This window comes from Mustelus asterias, chromosome 21, assembly GCF_964213995.1.
Source record: "Mustelus asterias chromosome 21, sMusAst1.hap1.1, whole genome shotgun sequence".
In the NCBI taxonomy this organism is placed as follows: Eukaryota; Metazoa; Chordata; class Chondrichthyes; order Carcharhiniformes; family Triakidae; genus Mustelus; species Mustelus asterias.
This window is the reverse complement of record NC_135821.1, coordinates 37,588,945-37,606,268: the sequence shown is the minus strand read 5'-3', so window position 1 is coordinate 37,606,268 and position 17,324 is coordinate 37,588,945. Positions and strand designations below refer to the sequence as shown.

Sequence of the window (17,324 nt, the reverse complement as noted above, 5' to 3'; positions counted from 1 at the left end):
TCCAAGTGGGTCTCAGGTTCTGGCCTCTATGGAATTAGGTGATACTGGCCAAGCTGCTGGTAGGAATGCTGCAATTGACCTCAGCGCCTAGGATCGGGAGGGGGAGAAATCGTCTCCCACCTGATCATTAGACACTGACCCTATCAGATGTACAGATGTTGAGTGAGAGTGGGACTGGACTCGGTTGTGTTGCTGGAACACAGTGTGCGGGTTTAGCACCCGAAGGGCTGTCACATGGCTTTTACAGACATGGGAGGAGAGATAAACTGAAATCCCCAATTCCCTTCTCTTACTGTCTGCAATCAGTGTGGTCACTTTGAAAGGTAGATATGTGTGTTTCTAAACCCCCTTTAGCGTGTGGTCAATTTAAAGAACCAGTAGCAAGCTTTCATGGGTTTAAAAATAAAAAGGATTATTTATCCACGCGCTCAACCCAAAAGTGTCTAAATGCCACATCATTCACACACCACACATTTAAGAAAGATACAGTTAAAGAAATTAGTGCACTTCTACAGGTGTTAGAATAGGGGAGGCAGTGGTGCAGTGGTATTGTCACTAGACTCGTAACCCAGAGACTCAGAGTAATGTTCTGGGGACCTGGGTTCGAATCCTACCATGGTAGAGATGGTGGAATTTGAATTCAATACAAATCTGGAATTAAGAATCTACTGATGCCCATGAAACCATTGTCGATTGTTGGAAAAACCTGGTTCACTAATGTCCTTTAGGGAAGGAAATCTGTTGTTCTCAGCAGGTCTGGCCTACACCTGACTCCAGAGCCACAGCAACGTGGTTGACCTCAAATGCCCTCAGGATGGGCAATGAATGCTGGCCAGCCAGCGACGCTCACATCCCATGAACGAAAAAAAAAGCCAAAAGAATAGTTAACAGTTGACGTGTTTGTCTTGTTGTGAGAGATGAGTCGGTTTGGGCTCAGGACAGGGTAGTTTCTCACTCTTGAAGGGCAGTGCTGATGGGTCCAATGTAACTGAAGTCAGATATCTGGATTTCTTCAGGACTCCCTCAAAGATATTAATGTTCAGCAGGTCATGAAGTTAGGCACTTGTGGCTTTTGTGTCGGGAGGTCAAATTTCATTTTGGATGGACTTGGAGTTTTGGAATCAGGCTGGGAAGATTTTAAAACGCTTTCCAGCCTCTTGGTTCTTCAAAGGCAAAGATGACACAACATTTTGCAGCTGCTGCTTGTGGTGTTCATCGGCAGACTAACCGGGTGTCTCTGAGTTAGATAAAGCTTGTTATCGCAAGCCAGTTTGGGGTCACATGTTCAAAACTGGGTTGGTTAACTAGAATGCTTTGCGAGTCCAAAGACATCACTTCACATTAGAAGATAGATGGTGGCCTTTCACATTAACTTGTGGATAACTGGTCTCATCAGCTTGCTTTTGTTAAACTGCAAACCTGGAGTCATAGAGTCATTGGTTCCATGTTGGAACTGAGCTTCGGACAATGACGGGGTGAATTCCACAGGGGTTGCTGTCTGGATATATCCATTCCAGCCCCCGCCCCAGGGTAATTCAAGTAGAACTATCTAGAAGATTGAGATAGTCTGTTGAATAAGTAAATGTCACCTGACCTCATGGCGGCTAACTTAGCCACCTCTGTGACTGTCCATTTTAAAATATTAACAAGGCACCTTTAGAAGCTTACACAGGAACACAGTGCAGGTTTGAAGTTAGAAATAAGACATGTCCCCACTGTGCATGACATCCCATATACATCCCATAATGCTGATCCCAACTGCCTTTGTTAATGAGTGGAAGCTAATTAACTGTTTTTGAGGTTTAACAACTCCCAGCACAGCACCACCCAGAGGTTCCAGCAGAGATAGCTCATGGGTGACACAATATTAGGAGGCAGAATGAGGGAATTGGAATGGACTCAGTAATGTTGACATACTTTGATCTCTCTCCAGCCTCTGATCCACATCATGTAACTTCCAAAGATGTGCGGGTTAGGTTGATTGGCCAGGTTAAAAATTGCCCCTTAGAGTCCTGGGATGTGTAGGTTAGAGGGATTAGCGGGTAAATATGTGGGGGTAGAGCCTGGGTGGGATTGTGGTCGGTGCAGACTCGATGGGCCGAATGGCCTCCTTCTGCACTGTAGGGTTTCTATGATTTCTATGATTTCCCTTCTCCCCAACTTACCTTCAACCTCCACAGCACGGTGGCACAGTGGTTAGCACTGCTGCCCCACAGCGCCAGGGACCTGGGTTCGATTCCCGGCTTGGGTCACTGTCTGTGTGGAGTTTGCACATTCTCCTCGTGTCTGCGTGGGTTTCCTCCGGGTGCTCCAGTTTCCTCCCACAGTCCAAAGATGTGCAGGTTAGCTGCATTGGCCAAGCTAAATTGCCCCTTAGTGTCAGGGGGACTAGCTAGGCTAAATGCATGAGGTTATGGGGATAGGGCCAGGGTGGGATTGTGGTCGGTGCACATTCGATGGGCTGAATGGTCTCCTTCTGCACTGTAGGGATTCTATATCCACCTCCAGCAGAAATAGTGGAAGCAAATTACGTTGATTGGTCAGATTTTCTGAAATGTAGTTGTTGCCTTGAAGTCACGGGTCTTTGTTTTTTTTTGAAAAATGACATTTACAAAACCTTTAACTGAAATTCTGAGACAGAATGAGACTGAAAGTGAGAAAAGCAAACAGTAACCACCCACCCCCTGCCCTCGCCACCACCCTCCCCCTCCCTTCCACCTCCCATCAAGAGAAGTGTGAAGAGAGACATTTCAGGTCATCTACAGATATTGAGACCCAACGCTAAGGAAAGTATTAAAAATGCACAGTGCTGGACGTCAATCAACTATAATCCTCTTGAGACAACGGGAAACTGCTCAGATATACAACAAACAGACACGCCAACCCGCTGTGGAGGTTGAAAGAACCCCATTTTCTTTCGGTTTCTATTATCTCGCAATGCGTCAAAGGTTTCTGAGGTGAAAGGTCAAAATGTGATCACTTGTTCTGCAACAATGTCACTGTCCATGGGGATAGTAAGAGTTTTAACACTCTTTAAAACTCTTACTGTGTTCACCCCAGTACAACGTCGGCATCTCCACATCATGGGGATAGTGCCAGAGGACTGGAGAGTGGCGAACGTTGTTCCTCTGTTCAAGAAAGGAAATAGGAATGACCCTGGTAATTATAGGCCAGTTAGTCTTACTTTGGTGGTTGGTAAGTTAATGGAAAAGGTCCTGAGAGATAGGATTTACGACCATTTAGAAAGATGCAGCTTAATCCAGGATAGTCAACATGGATTCGTGAAGGGTAAGTCTTGCCTCACAAATTTGATTGAATTTTTTGAGGAAGTAACTAAGTGTGTTACTAAGGGCGGCACGGTAGCACAGTGGTTAGCACTGCTGCTTCACAGCTCCAGGGACCTGGGTTCGATTCCCGGCTTGGGTCACTGCCTGTGTGGAGTTTGCACATTCTCCTCGTGTCTGCGTGGGTTTCCTCCGGGTGCTCCGGTTTCCTCCCACAGTCCAAAGATGTGCGGGTTAGGTTGATTGGCCATTCTAAAATTGCCCCTTAGTGTCCTGAGATGCGTAGGTTAGAGGGATTAGCGGGTAAAATGTGTAGGGATATGGGAGTAGGGGCTGGGTGGGATTGTGGTCGGTGCAGACTCGATGGGCCGAATGGCCTGTTTCTGCACTGTAGGGTTTCTATGATTGTTTCTATGATTGTGTCGATGAAGGTAGAGCAATTGATGTCATATACATGGATTTTAGCAAGACATTTGATAAGGTCCCCCATGGTCGGCTCATGAAGAAAGTAAGGAGGTGTGGGATAGAGGGAAATTTGGCCGATTGGATAAGTAACTGGCTATCTTATAGAAGGCAGAGGGTGGTGGTGGATGGAAAATTTTCTGACTGGAGATCAGTTACTAGCGGTGTACCACAAGGATCAGTGCTGGGTCCTCTGCTATTTGTGATTTTTATCAATGACTTGGAGGAGGGGGCTGAAGGGTGGATCAGTAAATTTGCTGATGACACCAAGATTGGTGGAGTAGTGGATGAGGTGGAGGGCTGTTGTAGGCTGCAAAGAGACATTGATAGGATGTAGAGCTGGGCCGAAAAATGGCAGATGGAGTTTAACCCTGATAAGTGCGAGGTGATTCGTTTTGGTAGGACAAATTTGAATGCGGATTACAGGGTCAAAGGTAGGGTTCTGAGGAATGTGGAGGAACAGAGAGATCTTGGGGTTCATATCCACAGATCTCTGAAGGTTGCCACTCAAGTGGATAGAGCCGTGAAGAAGTGTTTATTAACAGGGGGTTTGAGTTTAAGAGCCGTGGGGTTATGCTGCAATTGTACAGGACCTTGGTGAGACCACATTTGGAATATTGTGTGCAGTTCTGGTCACCTCACTATAAGAAGGATGTGGAAGCACTGGAAAGAGTGCAGAGGAGATTTACCAGGATGCTGCCTGGTTTGGAGGGTAGGTCTTATGAGGAAAGGTTGAGGGAGCTAGGGCTTTTCTCTTTAGAGCGGAGGAGGTTGAGAGGATACTCAATAGAGGTTTATAAGATGATGAGGGGGATTGATAGAGTGGATGTTCAGAGACTATTTCCTCGGGTGGATGTAGCTCAGGGGGCATAACTATAAGGTTCGTGGTGGAAGATATAGGAGGGATGTACGAGGTAGGTTCTTTACTCAGAGAGTGGTTGGGGTGTGGAATGGACTGCCTGCTGTGATAGTGGGGTCGGACACTTTAGGAACTTTCAAGCAGTTATTGGATAGGCACATGGAGCACACCAGGATGATAGGGAGTGGGATAGCTTGATCTTGATTTCGGAAAAGGTTCGGCACAACATCGTGGGCCGAAGGGCCTGTACTGTGCTGTACTGTTCTATGTTCTATGTTAACAATGGCTACAGCAGACACGGGGGATCATCAACTCGGTGAAAGACGCTCTTTGGTCTGCCCGAAACTCGCTAGACTTCCAGTGCAAAGAGTTGTCTCTGACCGAGTGTTGCAGACTGACACATTCCAAAGCCCAGAGCTATGTGCTGAGGGACACACTAAAGCTTGGGGCAGCTGCCACAGAGGCGCAATGGGGAAGGTCGCTGTCTGAGACCTTTCAGCCACAGTGAACCAAGGGGATCAGAACCCCTCGGGCCGAGTGACTCACTGGGTGTATACAGTGAATATTACTTGTATCACAGTTGTACTGAAACACCTCAGAGTGCAACGTTTCTCTGTAAACAACCTTTAAAATTAGTTTGCAACATTAGTAAGGCCATTGTAAAATGTCTGAAACCTTTCCTTTACTGTATTGGAGCATCTCAGAGTGTTACTTGATGTATGTAAAGAGCCTGAATATTATGGCTTTTTGTGAGATGGTCATTTTGGAATCATAGAATCCCTACAGTACAGAAGGAGGCCATTCGGCCCATCGAGTCTGCACCGACAACAATCACATCAAGGCCCTAAGCCCACGTATTTACCCTGCTAGTCCCCCTGACACTAAGGGTCAATTTAGCATGGCCAAATCAACCTAACCCACACATCTTTGGACTGTGGGAGGAAACCGGAGCACCCAGAGGAAACCCACACAGACATGGGGAGAACGTGCAAACTCCACCCAGACATAGACAGTAGATAGTCAATATCTTTTCCCAAAGGTAGGGGAGTCTAAAACTAGAGGGCACAGGTTTAAGGTGAGAGGGGAGAGATACAAAAGCGTCCAGAGAGGCAATTCTTTCACACAGAGGGTGGTGAGTGACTGGAACAAGTTGCCAGAGGTAGTAGGAAAGGCGGGTACAATTTTGTCTTTTAAAAAGCATTTAGATCATTGCATGGGTATGATGGGTATAGCGGGATATGGGCCAAATGCGGGCAATTGGGATTAGCTTAGGGGTTTAAAACAAAATGGCGGCATGGACAAGTTGGGCTGATGTAAACCTCTATGACTCTATGACAGTGACCCGAGGCCAGAATTGGACCTGGGTCCCTGGAGCTGTGAGCAGCAGCGCTAACCACTGTGCCACCGTGCCGTTCTCACAGATTTATGAATAAAGTATATTTTTTGGGAAAAAACGGCTACAGCAAAATCTTTGCAGTATACAATGAGCAGGAGTGTAAGGACTGGGTTCGCCAGACAGAAGCAGAGGAGCCTGGAGAAGCTGCGAATGGAGCAGTAAGGAATCTCTCTCTCTCGAAGCACCACAGACTACAACATTATCCATGTGGACGACTTGAAAAACATTGAACTTCCTGTAATGACCATTTTGAAATATCTGCAATGTTCCTTTTATTGTATTGAAGCACCTCAGAGTAGGTGCTTCTATGTAGACAACTCAAATACTATTGCACTTTCTGTAATGACCATTTTGAAATATCTGCAATGTTCCTTTTATTGTATTGAAGCACCTCAGAGTAGGTGCTTCTATGTAGACAACTCAAATACTATTGCACTTTCTGTAATGACCATTTTGAAATATTTCATAATGTACTTTCAGATATTTTATGAATAAAGTATATATTTGCAACTCTCTCTCTTAAGTAAGATTTATACACGGAGGCGGAGACCATTGTAAAATGTCTGAAACCTTTCCTTCACTGTATTGAAGCATCTTGGAGTGTTACTTGATGTATGTAAAGAGCCTGAATATTATGGCTTTTTGTGAGATGATCATTTTGGAATCATAGAATCCCTACAGTACAGAAGGAGGCCATTCGGCCCATCAAGTCTGCACCGATGGCTGAGTGTCAAATGAATACTTTGCTTCTGTTTTTACCAAGGAGGTAGATGCTGCCCAGGATCCGGTGACAGTCGAGGGAATTCTATCTTCAGAAAGGTAGCAAATTGATACAGAGGAAGTATTGAATAGACTGTTGGTACTGAAAGTGGACAAAGCACTGGGACCAGATGAGATGCAGCCAAGGATATTGAAGGAAGTGAAAATGGATAATGTGGGAGCGCTGGCCCTCATCTTCCAGTCTCCTCTCGACTCAGGGGAGGTGCCAGAGGACCAGAGAATTGCAAATGTTACTCCCTTGTTCATAAAAAGGTTGTAAGGATAGCCCCAGCAATAACAGAGCAGTCAGTTTAACATCAGTAGTGAGCAAGTTTCAAGAAACAATTATTTGGGATAGAAATAGTAGTCACTTGGAAAAATGTGGGTTGGTTCGGAAGCATGGATTTCTAAAGGGGAGATCATGTTTAACTAACTTGCTGGAGTTTTTTGAGGAGCTAATAGAAAGGGTTGATGAGGCAATGCCGTTTATGTGGTGTACTTGGACTTTCAGAAGGCAATCGATACAATGCCACACAATAGATTTGAGAGAAAAGTCATAGCTCATGGAATAAAAGGGACAGTAGCAAAATGGATACAAAATTAATGGAATAATAAGAAGCAGAGAGTAACGGTCAATAAATATTTTTCAGACTGGAGGAAGTTTGTAGTAGAGGTCCCCGGGGGTCGGTACTAGGACCCTTGCTTTTCCTGATATATATTAATGATCTAGATCTTGTTGTGCAGGGGACACAACAACTGTGAGGAAGACAGTGTAGAAATTAAAAAGGGCACAGAAAAGTTGGTGGAGTGGACAGATAGATGGCAGATGAAGTTCAATGCGGAGAAGTGTAAGATGATGCATTTTGGTCGGAGGAACATGGAGAGACAACATAAAATAAGGGGTAAATTTCTAAAAGGGGTGCAGAAGCAGAGGGATCTGGGTACATATGTGCATCGAAGGTGGTAGGACAGGTGGAGAGAGCAGTTAATAAAGCATAGAGTATCTCGGGTTTTAGTAATAGGGGCACAGAGTATAAGACATCTACAAGACATTAGGTAGACCACAGCTGGAGTACTGTGTACTGTTCTGGGTGCCACACTGAACATTTAGGAGAAATGATGTGGAGATGCTGGCATTGGACTGGGGTGGGCACAGTAAGAAGTCTCACAACACCAGGAACACCAGGGTGGCCACTCACCCGATGAAGGAGCAGCGCTCTGAAAGTTCGTGATTCCAAATGAACCTGTTGGACTTTAACCTGGTGTTGTGAGACTTCTTGCTTTGGAGAAAGTTCAGAAGCGGTTTACAAGAATGGTTCCGTGGATGAGAAACTTCAGTTATGAGGACAGATTGGAGAGGTTGTGACTGTTCTCCTTGGACAGAAGGTAGAGAGGAGATTTGCATGTCAACATGCATTGGAGCTTCAGCATGTTACACCACCACCTGCAAACAGCCCAAGGGTAGCATGCAGAGCAGCTTGCAATGTGTAAGTATATTGAGCATAGTAAATCACACACTGCGTACAGACCTGAATGTTGTTCTCCAAGGTTCCCATGGTGAGTGTCAGGATGTGCTGATTTAGTCGGGTCCTGCAAAATAAACATTCTGTCATTGACAACAAACATTCTGACACATTTGTCATTGATCATATCCTCTCCAGTGTCAGCCGTGGCTCAGTAAGAAGCACTCTATCTCTGAGTCCGAGGGTTGTTAAGGCGCCATTATCGACTCTTGAGCATGAAATGCAAGCTGACCTTCAGTGCAGTACTGAAGGAGGACTGCAATGCCAGAGGTGCCTGTCTTTAGGATGAGGTGTTAAACTTCCGCCCGCCAGTTCCCTCGGGTGAATGTGAAAGATTCCACTGTACTCTTTGGAAGAAGACCCGGGGAGTTTCCCCTGATGTCCCGTCCAATATCTATCCCTCAGCCAACTTGACCAAAAACATTGCTGGAAAATCTCAGCAGGTCTGACAACATCCGTGGGAGAGAATAGAACCAACGTTTCCAGTCTGGGTGACCCTTCTCCAGAGCTCCAACGAAGAGTCATCTAGACTCGAAACGTTGGCTCTATTCTCTCTCCACAGATGCTGTCAGACCTGCTGAGATTTTCTAGCATTTTCTGTTTTTGTTTCTGATTCCAGCATCCACAGTGTTTTGCTTTTACCAAAAACATTTCCACGTGGCTGTGTGTGGGACACAAATAGTTGCACAAATCAACTGCTGTCTATTCCGTTACAGTGACTGAGACTTCAAAAGGACTTCATTGGCTGTAAAGCACTTTGGAATGTCCTGAAAGTGTGAAAGGTGCTTTATAAATGCAGGTTAGTTATTCTGGGGTAATTTCAGTGCTCCCATGCTATAATGGGATTCTTGCCTGAAGACAGAATGGATTACAGATCAAGTCACAACACAATGGAGATGATATTCCTTTTCTCTCTGAAGCGTTGGGACATGGGATTAATTAATTTCCCCTGTAATATTATTCTGCTCATCCTGTTGCAAAGTGGCAGACATCAAATTGGAACAGTATATTGCTATTTCACACAATTTCACTGTCAGCCTGAATATTTTTCACTCAGGTATATAAGGGTTATATTCAGCGTGTTGCCTTTGGAAACCGGTACAAAGAAATGTTTGGTTCTGCAGCTATTCCATTAGCTTTTGGGAGCAGATATTGAGATTTCAGGAAAAATTCAGGGAGATTTTCATTGCAGATGTTTCAGAATTTGGACACTAGTTGATACCGGATCACGGGTTCCGTCCAACACTCTCTCCACAGGATGCTTTCACACAACAGGTAAGTGCTGCAAGCTCACACTTTGGTCTCCTTCAAGACTTGTCACCGGGTCCATTCATTATTTTCTTATAAACCAATGGTTTACAAGAAAGCAATTATAAGTAATAAATAAGCACTTACTGACCGGTTAATATTTTAGCATTATTGGAAAACTTCAGATTTGTCTGGTGGATCTTAAACTACCTCCCCAGGCAACGCCTGGCAACAGACCCATTGTACCATTTTGCCTCAGAATGAAGGTGTTGGGGCCACACCATCTTCACATCTCTGCGTGGGAGCAGATTGCACAGAACCCACATTCTTGCTAAAACTTAGACTGTCATTGCCTCTTGCTGCCACATTCTGGGATTGTGAGACCTTTTACCTGGAGGTCTGAGCTTGGTTTGTCTTGATTCTGGACGCTGGAATCTAAGGAAGGGAAGAAGAATATGAGAAATGATATGCCACTGGGTGACCATAGAATCCCTCCAGTGCAGAAGGGGGCCATTCGGCCCATCAAGCCTGCACTGACTCTCCAAAAGGGCATCCCATGCCTCCATCCGATTACTAGTCCACTGATAACACCACTACATCACCCCTAGAACTTTCCAGGGTTTAGTGAATGTTGAAAAATTAACACCAATGCATCATTAGTCACCTCTTTTAAGACCCTAGGATGAAGGACCTGGAGGCTTGTCAGTCTGCAGTTCCATCAGTTTGCTCAATTCTGTTTTCCTAGTGATTCTAATTTCACAAAGTTCCTCTCTCCCCTCCATCTCCTGATTTACAGCTAATATTAGAATGTTTTTTGCATCTTTTATAGCGAAGGCAGAAACAAAATATTTGCTCATTTCATCTGCCATTTCCTTATTATCTGCTATTAACTCCCCATTCTCACTCTCCAGGGCACATTTCACTGGAAGATTAAATTCAGTCATTCATACACGTCAAATAAAATGAATCAGTTTATTGATTCAAAATGTACTTTGCAATGTAAATTTCTTTTTATTCATTTGTGGGACACGGGCATCACTGGCTGGCCAGCATTTATTGCCCATCCCTAGTTGCCCGAGGGCAGTTGAGAGTCAACCACATTGCTGTGGCTCTGGAGTCACATGTAGACCAGACAAGGTAAGGATGGCAGATTTCCTTCCCTAAAGGACATTAGTGAACAATCGACAATGGTTTCATGGTCATCAGTAGATTCTTAATTCCAGATATTTTTTTAATTGAATTCAAATTCCACCATCTGCCGTGGGGGGATTTGAACCCAGATCCCCAGAACATTAACTGAGTTTCTGGATTAATACTCTAGTGATAATACCACGAGGCCATTGTCTCCATTCTGCCTTCTAAAGGTGGAGGAAATGCATGTGGCAACCTAAATGCAATCAAAGTATCCAGTAATAGAATGAGGGATGGTGTTGTTCCATCCCCTCCTGTTTATCAAGATATAATAGAAAAGGGGGCTCTCCAAGTTTGTAAAGAGTGTAGGGTCCACTTACAGGAGGGACAAGCAAATGTTGTACCCAAAAGAATATCGACCAATTGAACAGAAACCTCTCACACTTGTCCGTGGAACAGAATGAATCAAGGGTCACACCTGACTCGGTAACTGGGCACCGGGACTGTCCTTCAGAGTTGTCCACTTCTATGACAAAATTCGATGGGAAGCTTCCGGTTTTTCCATTCTTTCTGCCTATCCACCATCCATCTTTAATCTAAAAGACAAATCAATTCAAAAATAGATTAGGTTAAGCCTTGCGCAGTGTTCTGAGTGAGCAAGCTTCAGTTTAACATTATATGGGGTTTTGATGGAATAGATCAGGAAAAAGTGTTTCCACTGGTCGGAAAGTCCGTAACCAAAGGAGACAGATTCACCCAAATTAGCAAAAGAACAAGGGAGGGGACAAGGAGAATTTTAAATCATGTTTTACTTAATCATAATTTTAACCACAAAATCCCTACAGTGCAGAAGGAGGCCATTTAGCCCATTGAGTCTGCACCGACTTTCTGAACATCCCACCTACGTCCAGCCCTTGCCCTATCCCCATAACCCTTGCATTTATCATGCCTAAGACCATAAGACTATAAGACATGGGAGCAGAATTAGGCCACTCGGCCCATCGAGTCTGCCATTCAATCATGGCTGATATTTTTCTCATCCCCATTCTCCTGCCTTTTCCCCATAACCCTTGATCCCCTTATTAATCAAGAACCTATCTATCTCTGTCTTAAAGACACTCGATGACCTGGCTTCCACAGCCTTCTGTGGCAAAGAGTTCCACAGATTCACCACTCTCTGGCTGAAGAAATTCCTCCTCATCTCTGTTTTAAAGGATCATCCCTTTAGCCTGAGGTTGTGCCCTCTGGTTCTAGTTTCCTAATAGTGGAAACATCCTCTCCACATCCACTCTATCCAGGCCTGTAAGTTTCAATAAGATCCTCCCTAAGCTCCAATGAATACAAAGAACAAAGAACAAAGAAAATTACAGCACAGGAACAGGCCCTTCGGCCCTCCAAGCCTGCACTGACCATGCTGCCCGACTTAACTAAAACCCCCTACCCTTCCGGGGACCGTATCCCTCTATTCCCATCCTATTCATGTACTTGTCAAGACGTCCCTTAAAAGTCACTACCGTATCCGCTTCCACTACCTCCCCTGGCAACGGGTTCCAGGCACCCACTACTCTCTGTGTATAAAATCTGCCTCGTACATCTCCTTTAAACCTTGCCCCTCGCACCTTAACCCTATGCCCCCTAGTAATTGACTCTTCCACCCTGGGAAAAAGCTTCTGACTATCCACTCTGTCCATGCCTCTCATAATCTTGTAGACTTTTATGAGGTCTCCCCTCAACCTCCGTCGCTCCAGTGAGAACAAACCAAGTTTCTCCAATCTTTCCTCATAGCTAATGCCCTCCATACCAGGCAATATCCTGGTAAATCTTTTCTGAAAACCTTCAGACCCAGAGTTCTTAATTGTTCCATAGAAACCATGGAAACCATAGAATCCCTACAGTGCAGAAAGAGGCCATTCGGCCCATCGTGTCTGCACCGACAACAATCCCACCCAGGCCCTATCCCAGTATCCCTACATATTTACCCGCTAATCCCTCTAACCTATGCATCCCAGGACACTAAGGGGCAATTTAGCGTGGCCAATCAACCTAACCCGCATATTTTTGGACTGTGGGAGGAAACTGGAGCACCCGGATGAAACCCACGCAGACACGGGGAGAATGTGCAAACTCCGCACAGACAGCGACCCGAGCCGGGAATCGAGGCCCTGGAGCTGTGAAGCAGCAGTGCTAACCACTGTGCTACCGTGCGCCCTTTGTGTTTCTGATTTCCTAAGCATTTTCCCATTTAGAAAATGGTCTATGTCTTCATTTCTCCTTCCAAAGTGCACAACCTCACACTTTCCCACATTGCATTCCATCTGCCACTTCTTTGCCCACTCTCCTAACCTGTCCAAGTCCCTCTGAAGCCCCTCCTGCTTCCTCAATACTACCTGTTGCTAATCCACCTAACCTACAAATCTTTGGATACTAAGGGGCAATTTAGCATGGCCAATCCATCTAACCTGCGCATCTTTTGGAGGGAACCGGAGGAAACCCACGCAAGCATGGGGAGAACGTGCAAACTCCACACAATCACCCAAGGCCGAATTGAACCCGGGTTCCTGGCGCTGTGAGGCAGCAGTGCTAACCATTGTGCCACTGTGCCACCAATTACACAATGAGTTATTATGATCAGGAGTGCACCTGCTGAGAGGGTGTCAGAAACAGATCAATGGCAAATTTCAAATGGGAAACAGATGTAAACTTGCTATTTGCAAGGCTATAGGGAAAACACAGGGGAGTGGAACTAATTGTATCTTTTAAAAGGCTAGCAGAGGTACAAATGGCCCAATGGCCTTATGTGTTGTATGATTCTATGATGCGAAGGGCCTCACATCACCATTCTGCAAAATGCCCAATGTCTTATTGATTTGTCCTCAGGTTGTGTGTGAGACACAGATGTGGTCAATATGATTGTCCGTCTCCAATTGTCCTGAGAAGGGGACATTGACCTTTCTCCTTACGCGAACGCAGTCTTTGTGGATTTGCTCTCAAGGTGCTGCTAGGTTAGCCTTTCCAGTTTATTGACAGCTCTGGAGGCGCAACCCTCTTTGTCACCAAGGCAACAGCTCACTATCATCACTGATAACACTCCCTCTGAGTGTACAAAACATTTTATTGGTGGGAAACACAACTTTAATGGAAATTCACTCAGTGGGTACTGTTTAATGGATGAAAATTTGATTCAATAAGTAGCACAAAGACCCAACATTCTGAACACATTTCAGAGGGGTGATCCATCTCTGCCTCCTCCAGAGGTTCCCAGAATCACAGATACCAGTCTTCAGCTGATTCGATTCACTCCACGTGATATCAAGAAATGGCTGAAGGCATTGGATACTGCAGAGGCGATGGGCCCTGACAACATTCCAGCAATAGTACTGAAAACTTGTACTCCAGAACTTGCCACGTCCCTAGCCAATTTGTTCCAGTACAGTTACAACACTGGTATCTACCCGACCATGTGGAAAATTGCCCAGGTATGTCCTATACATAAGACACAGGACAAATCCAACCTGGCCAGTTACTGCCCCATCAGTCTACTCTCGATCAACAGTAAAGTGATGGAAGGGGCCATCAATAGCACTATCATGTGGCACTTGTTTAGCAATAACTTGCTCACTGACGCTCAGTTTGGGTTCCACCAGGGTCACTCAGCTCATGACCTCATTACAGCCTTGGTTCAAACATGGACAAATGAGCTGAACTCTAGAGGTGAAGGTGACTACCCTTGACATCCAGGCAGCATTTGACAAAGTATGGCATCAAGGAACCCGAGCAAAACTGGAGTCAATGGGAATCGGGGAATAAGTCCTCCACTGGTTAGTCATAACTGGCACAAAGGAAGATAGTTATGGTTCTTGGAGGTCAATCATCTCAGTTCCAGGACATCTCTGCGGGAGTCCCTCAGGATGGTGTCCTTGGCCCAACCATCTTCTGCTACTTCATCAATAACCTTCCTTCCATCATAAGGTCAGATGTCGGGATGTTCGCTGACAACTGCACAATGTTCAGCGTCATTCGCGATTCCTCAGATACTGAAACAGTCCATGTCCAACCACAGCAAGACCTGGACAATGTCCAGGCTTGGGCTAACAAGTAGCAAGTGACATACACACCACACAAGTACCAGGCAATGACCATCTCCAACAAGAGAGAATCTAACCATTGTGCCTTGACATTTAATGGCATTACCATCACTGGATCCCTCACTATCAACACACTGGAGTTACCATTAACCAGAAACTGAACTGGTCCAACCATATAAATACTGTGGTTACCAGAGCAGGCTAGAGGCTAGGAATCCTGCGGCGACTAACATCCCCAAAATGTCCACCATCTACAAGGCACAAGACTGGAGTGTGATGGAATACTCTTCACTTGCCTGGATGAGTGCAACTACAACAGCACTCAAGAAGCTTGACATCATCCAGGACAAAGTAACTTGTTTGATTGGTACATCTTCCACAAACACTCACTCCCTCCACCATCGATACACAATAGCTACAGTGTGCACCATCTACAACATGCACTGCAGAAACTCACCAAGGCTCCTTAGGCAGCACCTTCCAAGATGATGACCATTACAATCTAGAACAGTTGTTCCCAAAGGGTGCGGCGCGCCACACTGGTGCAGTGAGAGAGGATGGCAAGTGTGGCGGGAAGATTCAAGGACAATCAAAGAAACATTTAAACATGGATAGATATTTTTCCAAACTGAGAGCAAGAGCATCAAGTGAGGCATTGTTTTATACTTTCTGGATGTCCCATGATGATATTATAAAGTAGTTGTGTTCTATGTTATGAATCAAGCACTGCTAGGAGTTGTTTTTTTAAATATTTGAACGTATTTCTTATCAATAAAAAATTTGGTGTGGCGCGAGCAAATTTTTATTCCGAAAGTGCGGCCCAGTGAAAAAAGTTTGGGAACCACTGATCTAGAAGGACAAGGGCAGCAGATACCTGGTAACACCGCCACCTGGAGGTTACCCTCTAAGACACTCATCATCCTGACTTGGAGATATATCGGCTGTTCCTTCACTGTCGCTGGGTCAAATTTCTGGAACACTCTCCCGAACAGCACAGTGGGTGTACCTACACCTCAGGGACTGCAGAAATTCAAGAAGGCAGCTCACTGCCACCTTCTCAAGGGCAAATAGGGATGGGTAATAAATGCTGGCCTAGCCAGCGACACCCACATCCCGAAAATGAATTAACAAAAACTTCAGAGGTTAATAATTTTAAGATGAATCAAACTGTCCCTTTCCTGTATAAAAACAAAATACCGTGGAAGCAGCGAATCTGAAATAAAATCCGAGAATGTTGGAAAGATGTAGCAGATCTGGGAGCAGATGTTGGGGTTTACTGCAGCTGTTCACTGCGATTGTAGAGGAAAAGGGGGACCATTTGTTTAGTCTTGTGGTCCCTTTCAGCAGTTAGACCACTTCATTGCAGACAGCCCTCAAGGTGGTCTGGGACTGGGTAGTGTTTCTGTCACCAGGGAATGGGTGCCCCTCCTTTTCATGGCAGTGCCCAGGTGGTATGGAGATTGTTAATTCCAGCAAGGTTTCTTCCAGAGAGCAGAAGCTGAGAGGGAGAGAGCAGCGGGCAAATGGAAATGGACGGCAGCTACTTCCTGGCCACCCACAGGGCCGCCCTCATGATTCTGGAAGAGTAGAAGGTCACCGAGGGAACTGAACACGGAGAGGTGAGGAGGTGATGGGACCCAGTGACCAGGGTATTCAGAGAACAGCTGAGCTCCCTCCAGATGTTGTCTCAATGGTGTGACTGAGTCATAGAATCCCTACAGTGCAGAAGGAGGCCATTCATCCCATTGAGTCTGCACCAACCACAATCCCATCCCTATCCCCATAACCCCTCATATTTATCCTGCTAGTTCCACTGACATTAAGGGGCAATTTAGCATGGCCAATCAACCTAACCCACATTTTAAAAACCAGCAAAGGATAACTAAGAAAAAGAGGGAGAAATTGGAGTGTGAGAGAAAACTGGCAAGAAATATAAAAACAGAAAGCAAATCTTCTACAAAATATTTTTTAAATTAATTTATAATGTGGGCATCACTGGTTATTTATTGCCTACCCCTGAGGGCATTTAAGAGTCAGCCACATTGCTGTGACTCTGGAGTCACATGTAGGCCAGACCAGGTAAAGATGACAGATTTCCTTTCCCAAAGGCCACTAGTGAACCAGATGGATTTTTACAACAATTGACAATGTTTTCATCGTCACCATTAGACTTTTAATTCCAGATTTGTATTGAATTCCAATTTCACCATCTGCCATGGTGGGATTTGAACCCTGGTCCCCTGAGCAATAACCTGGGTCTCTGGATTACTCGTCCAGTGCAAATACCACTATGTCACTTCCGCCCTTAGGTATATGAAAAAAGAATAGCTAAAGTGAGCATGTGTCCCTCAGAGGGTGAGACTGGTGAATTAACAATGGGAAAAAAATAGCAGAAATTCTGAACAAGTATTTTGTACCTATCTCACAGTAGAAGACAGAAAAAGCATCCCAAGACTAGTAGTCAAAAGGGAGGAGCTCAAAATAATCACAATCATGAGATAAAATACTGAGGAACTACTGGGATTAAAGGCTGACAAGTCCCCCAGACACGATGGTCTGTATTCTAGGGTCTTAAAT

At 45.1% G+C, this 17,324-nt stretch overlaps 1 protein-coding gene across 5 annotated transcripts in view; it reads right to left on the bottom strand.

The window, feature by feature from the left end:
- Positions 1-17,324, bottom strand: part of sh3d21 (SH3 domain containing 21) — a 126,796-nt gene that overhangs the window by 71,235 nt on the left and 38,237 nt on the right. For all 5 annotated transcript variants that reach the window (XM_078237773.1, XM_078237774.1, XM_078237775.1 and 2 more), the window contains 3 exons: positions 11,141-11,258; positions 9,923-9,966; positions 8,290-8,350 (listed from right to left, as the gene is read on the bottom strand). In XM_078237773.1, the coding sequence (XP_078093899.1) occupies positions 8,290-8,350; positions 9,923-9,966; positions 11,141-11,258 (223 nt within the window). The remainder of the gene's footprint in view (positions 1-8,289; positions 8,351-9,922; positions 9,967-11,140; positions 11,259-17,324) is intronic.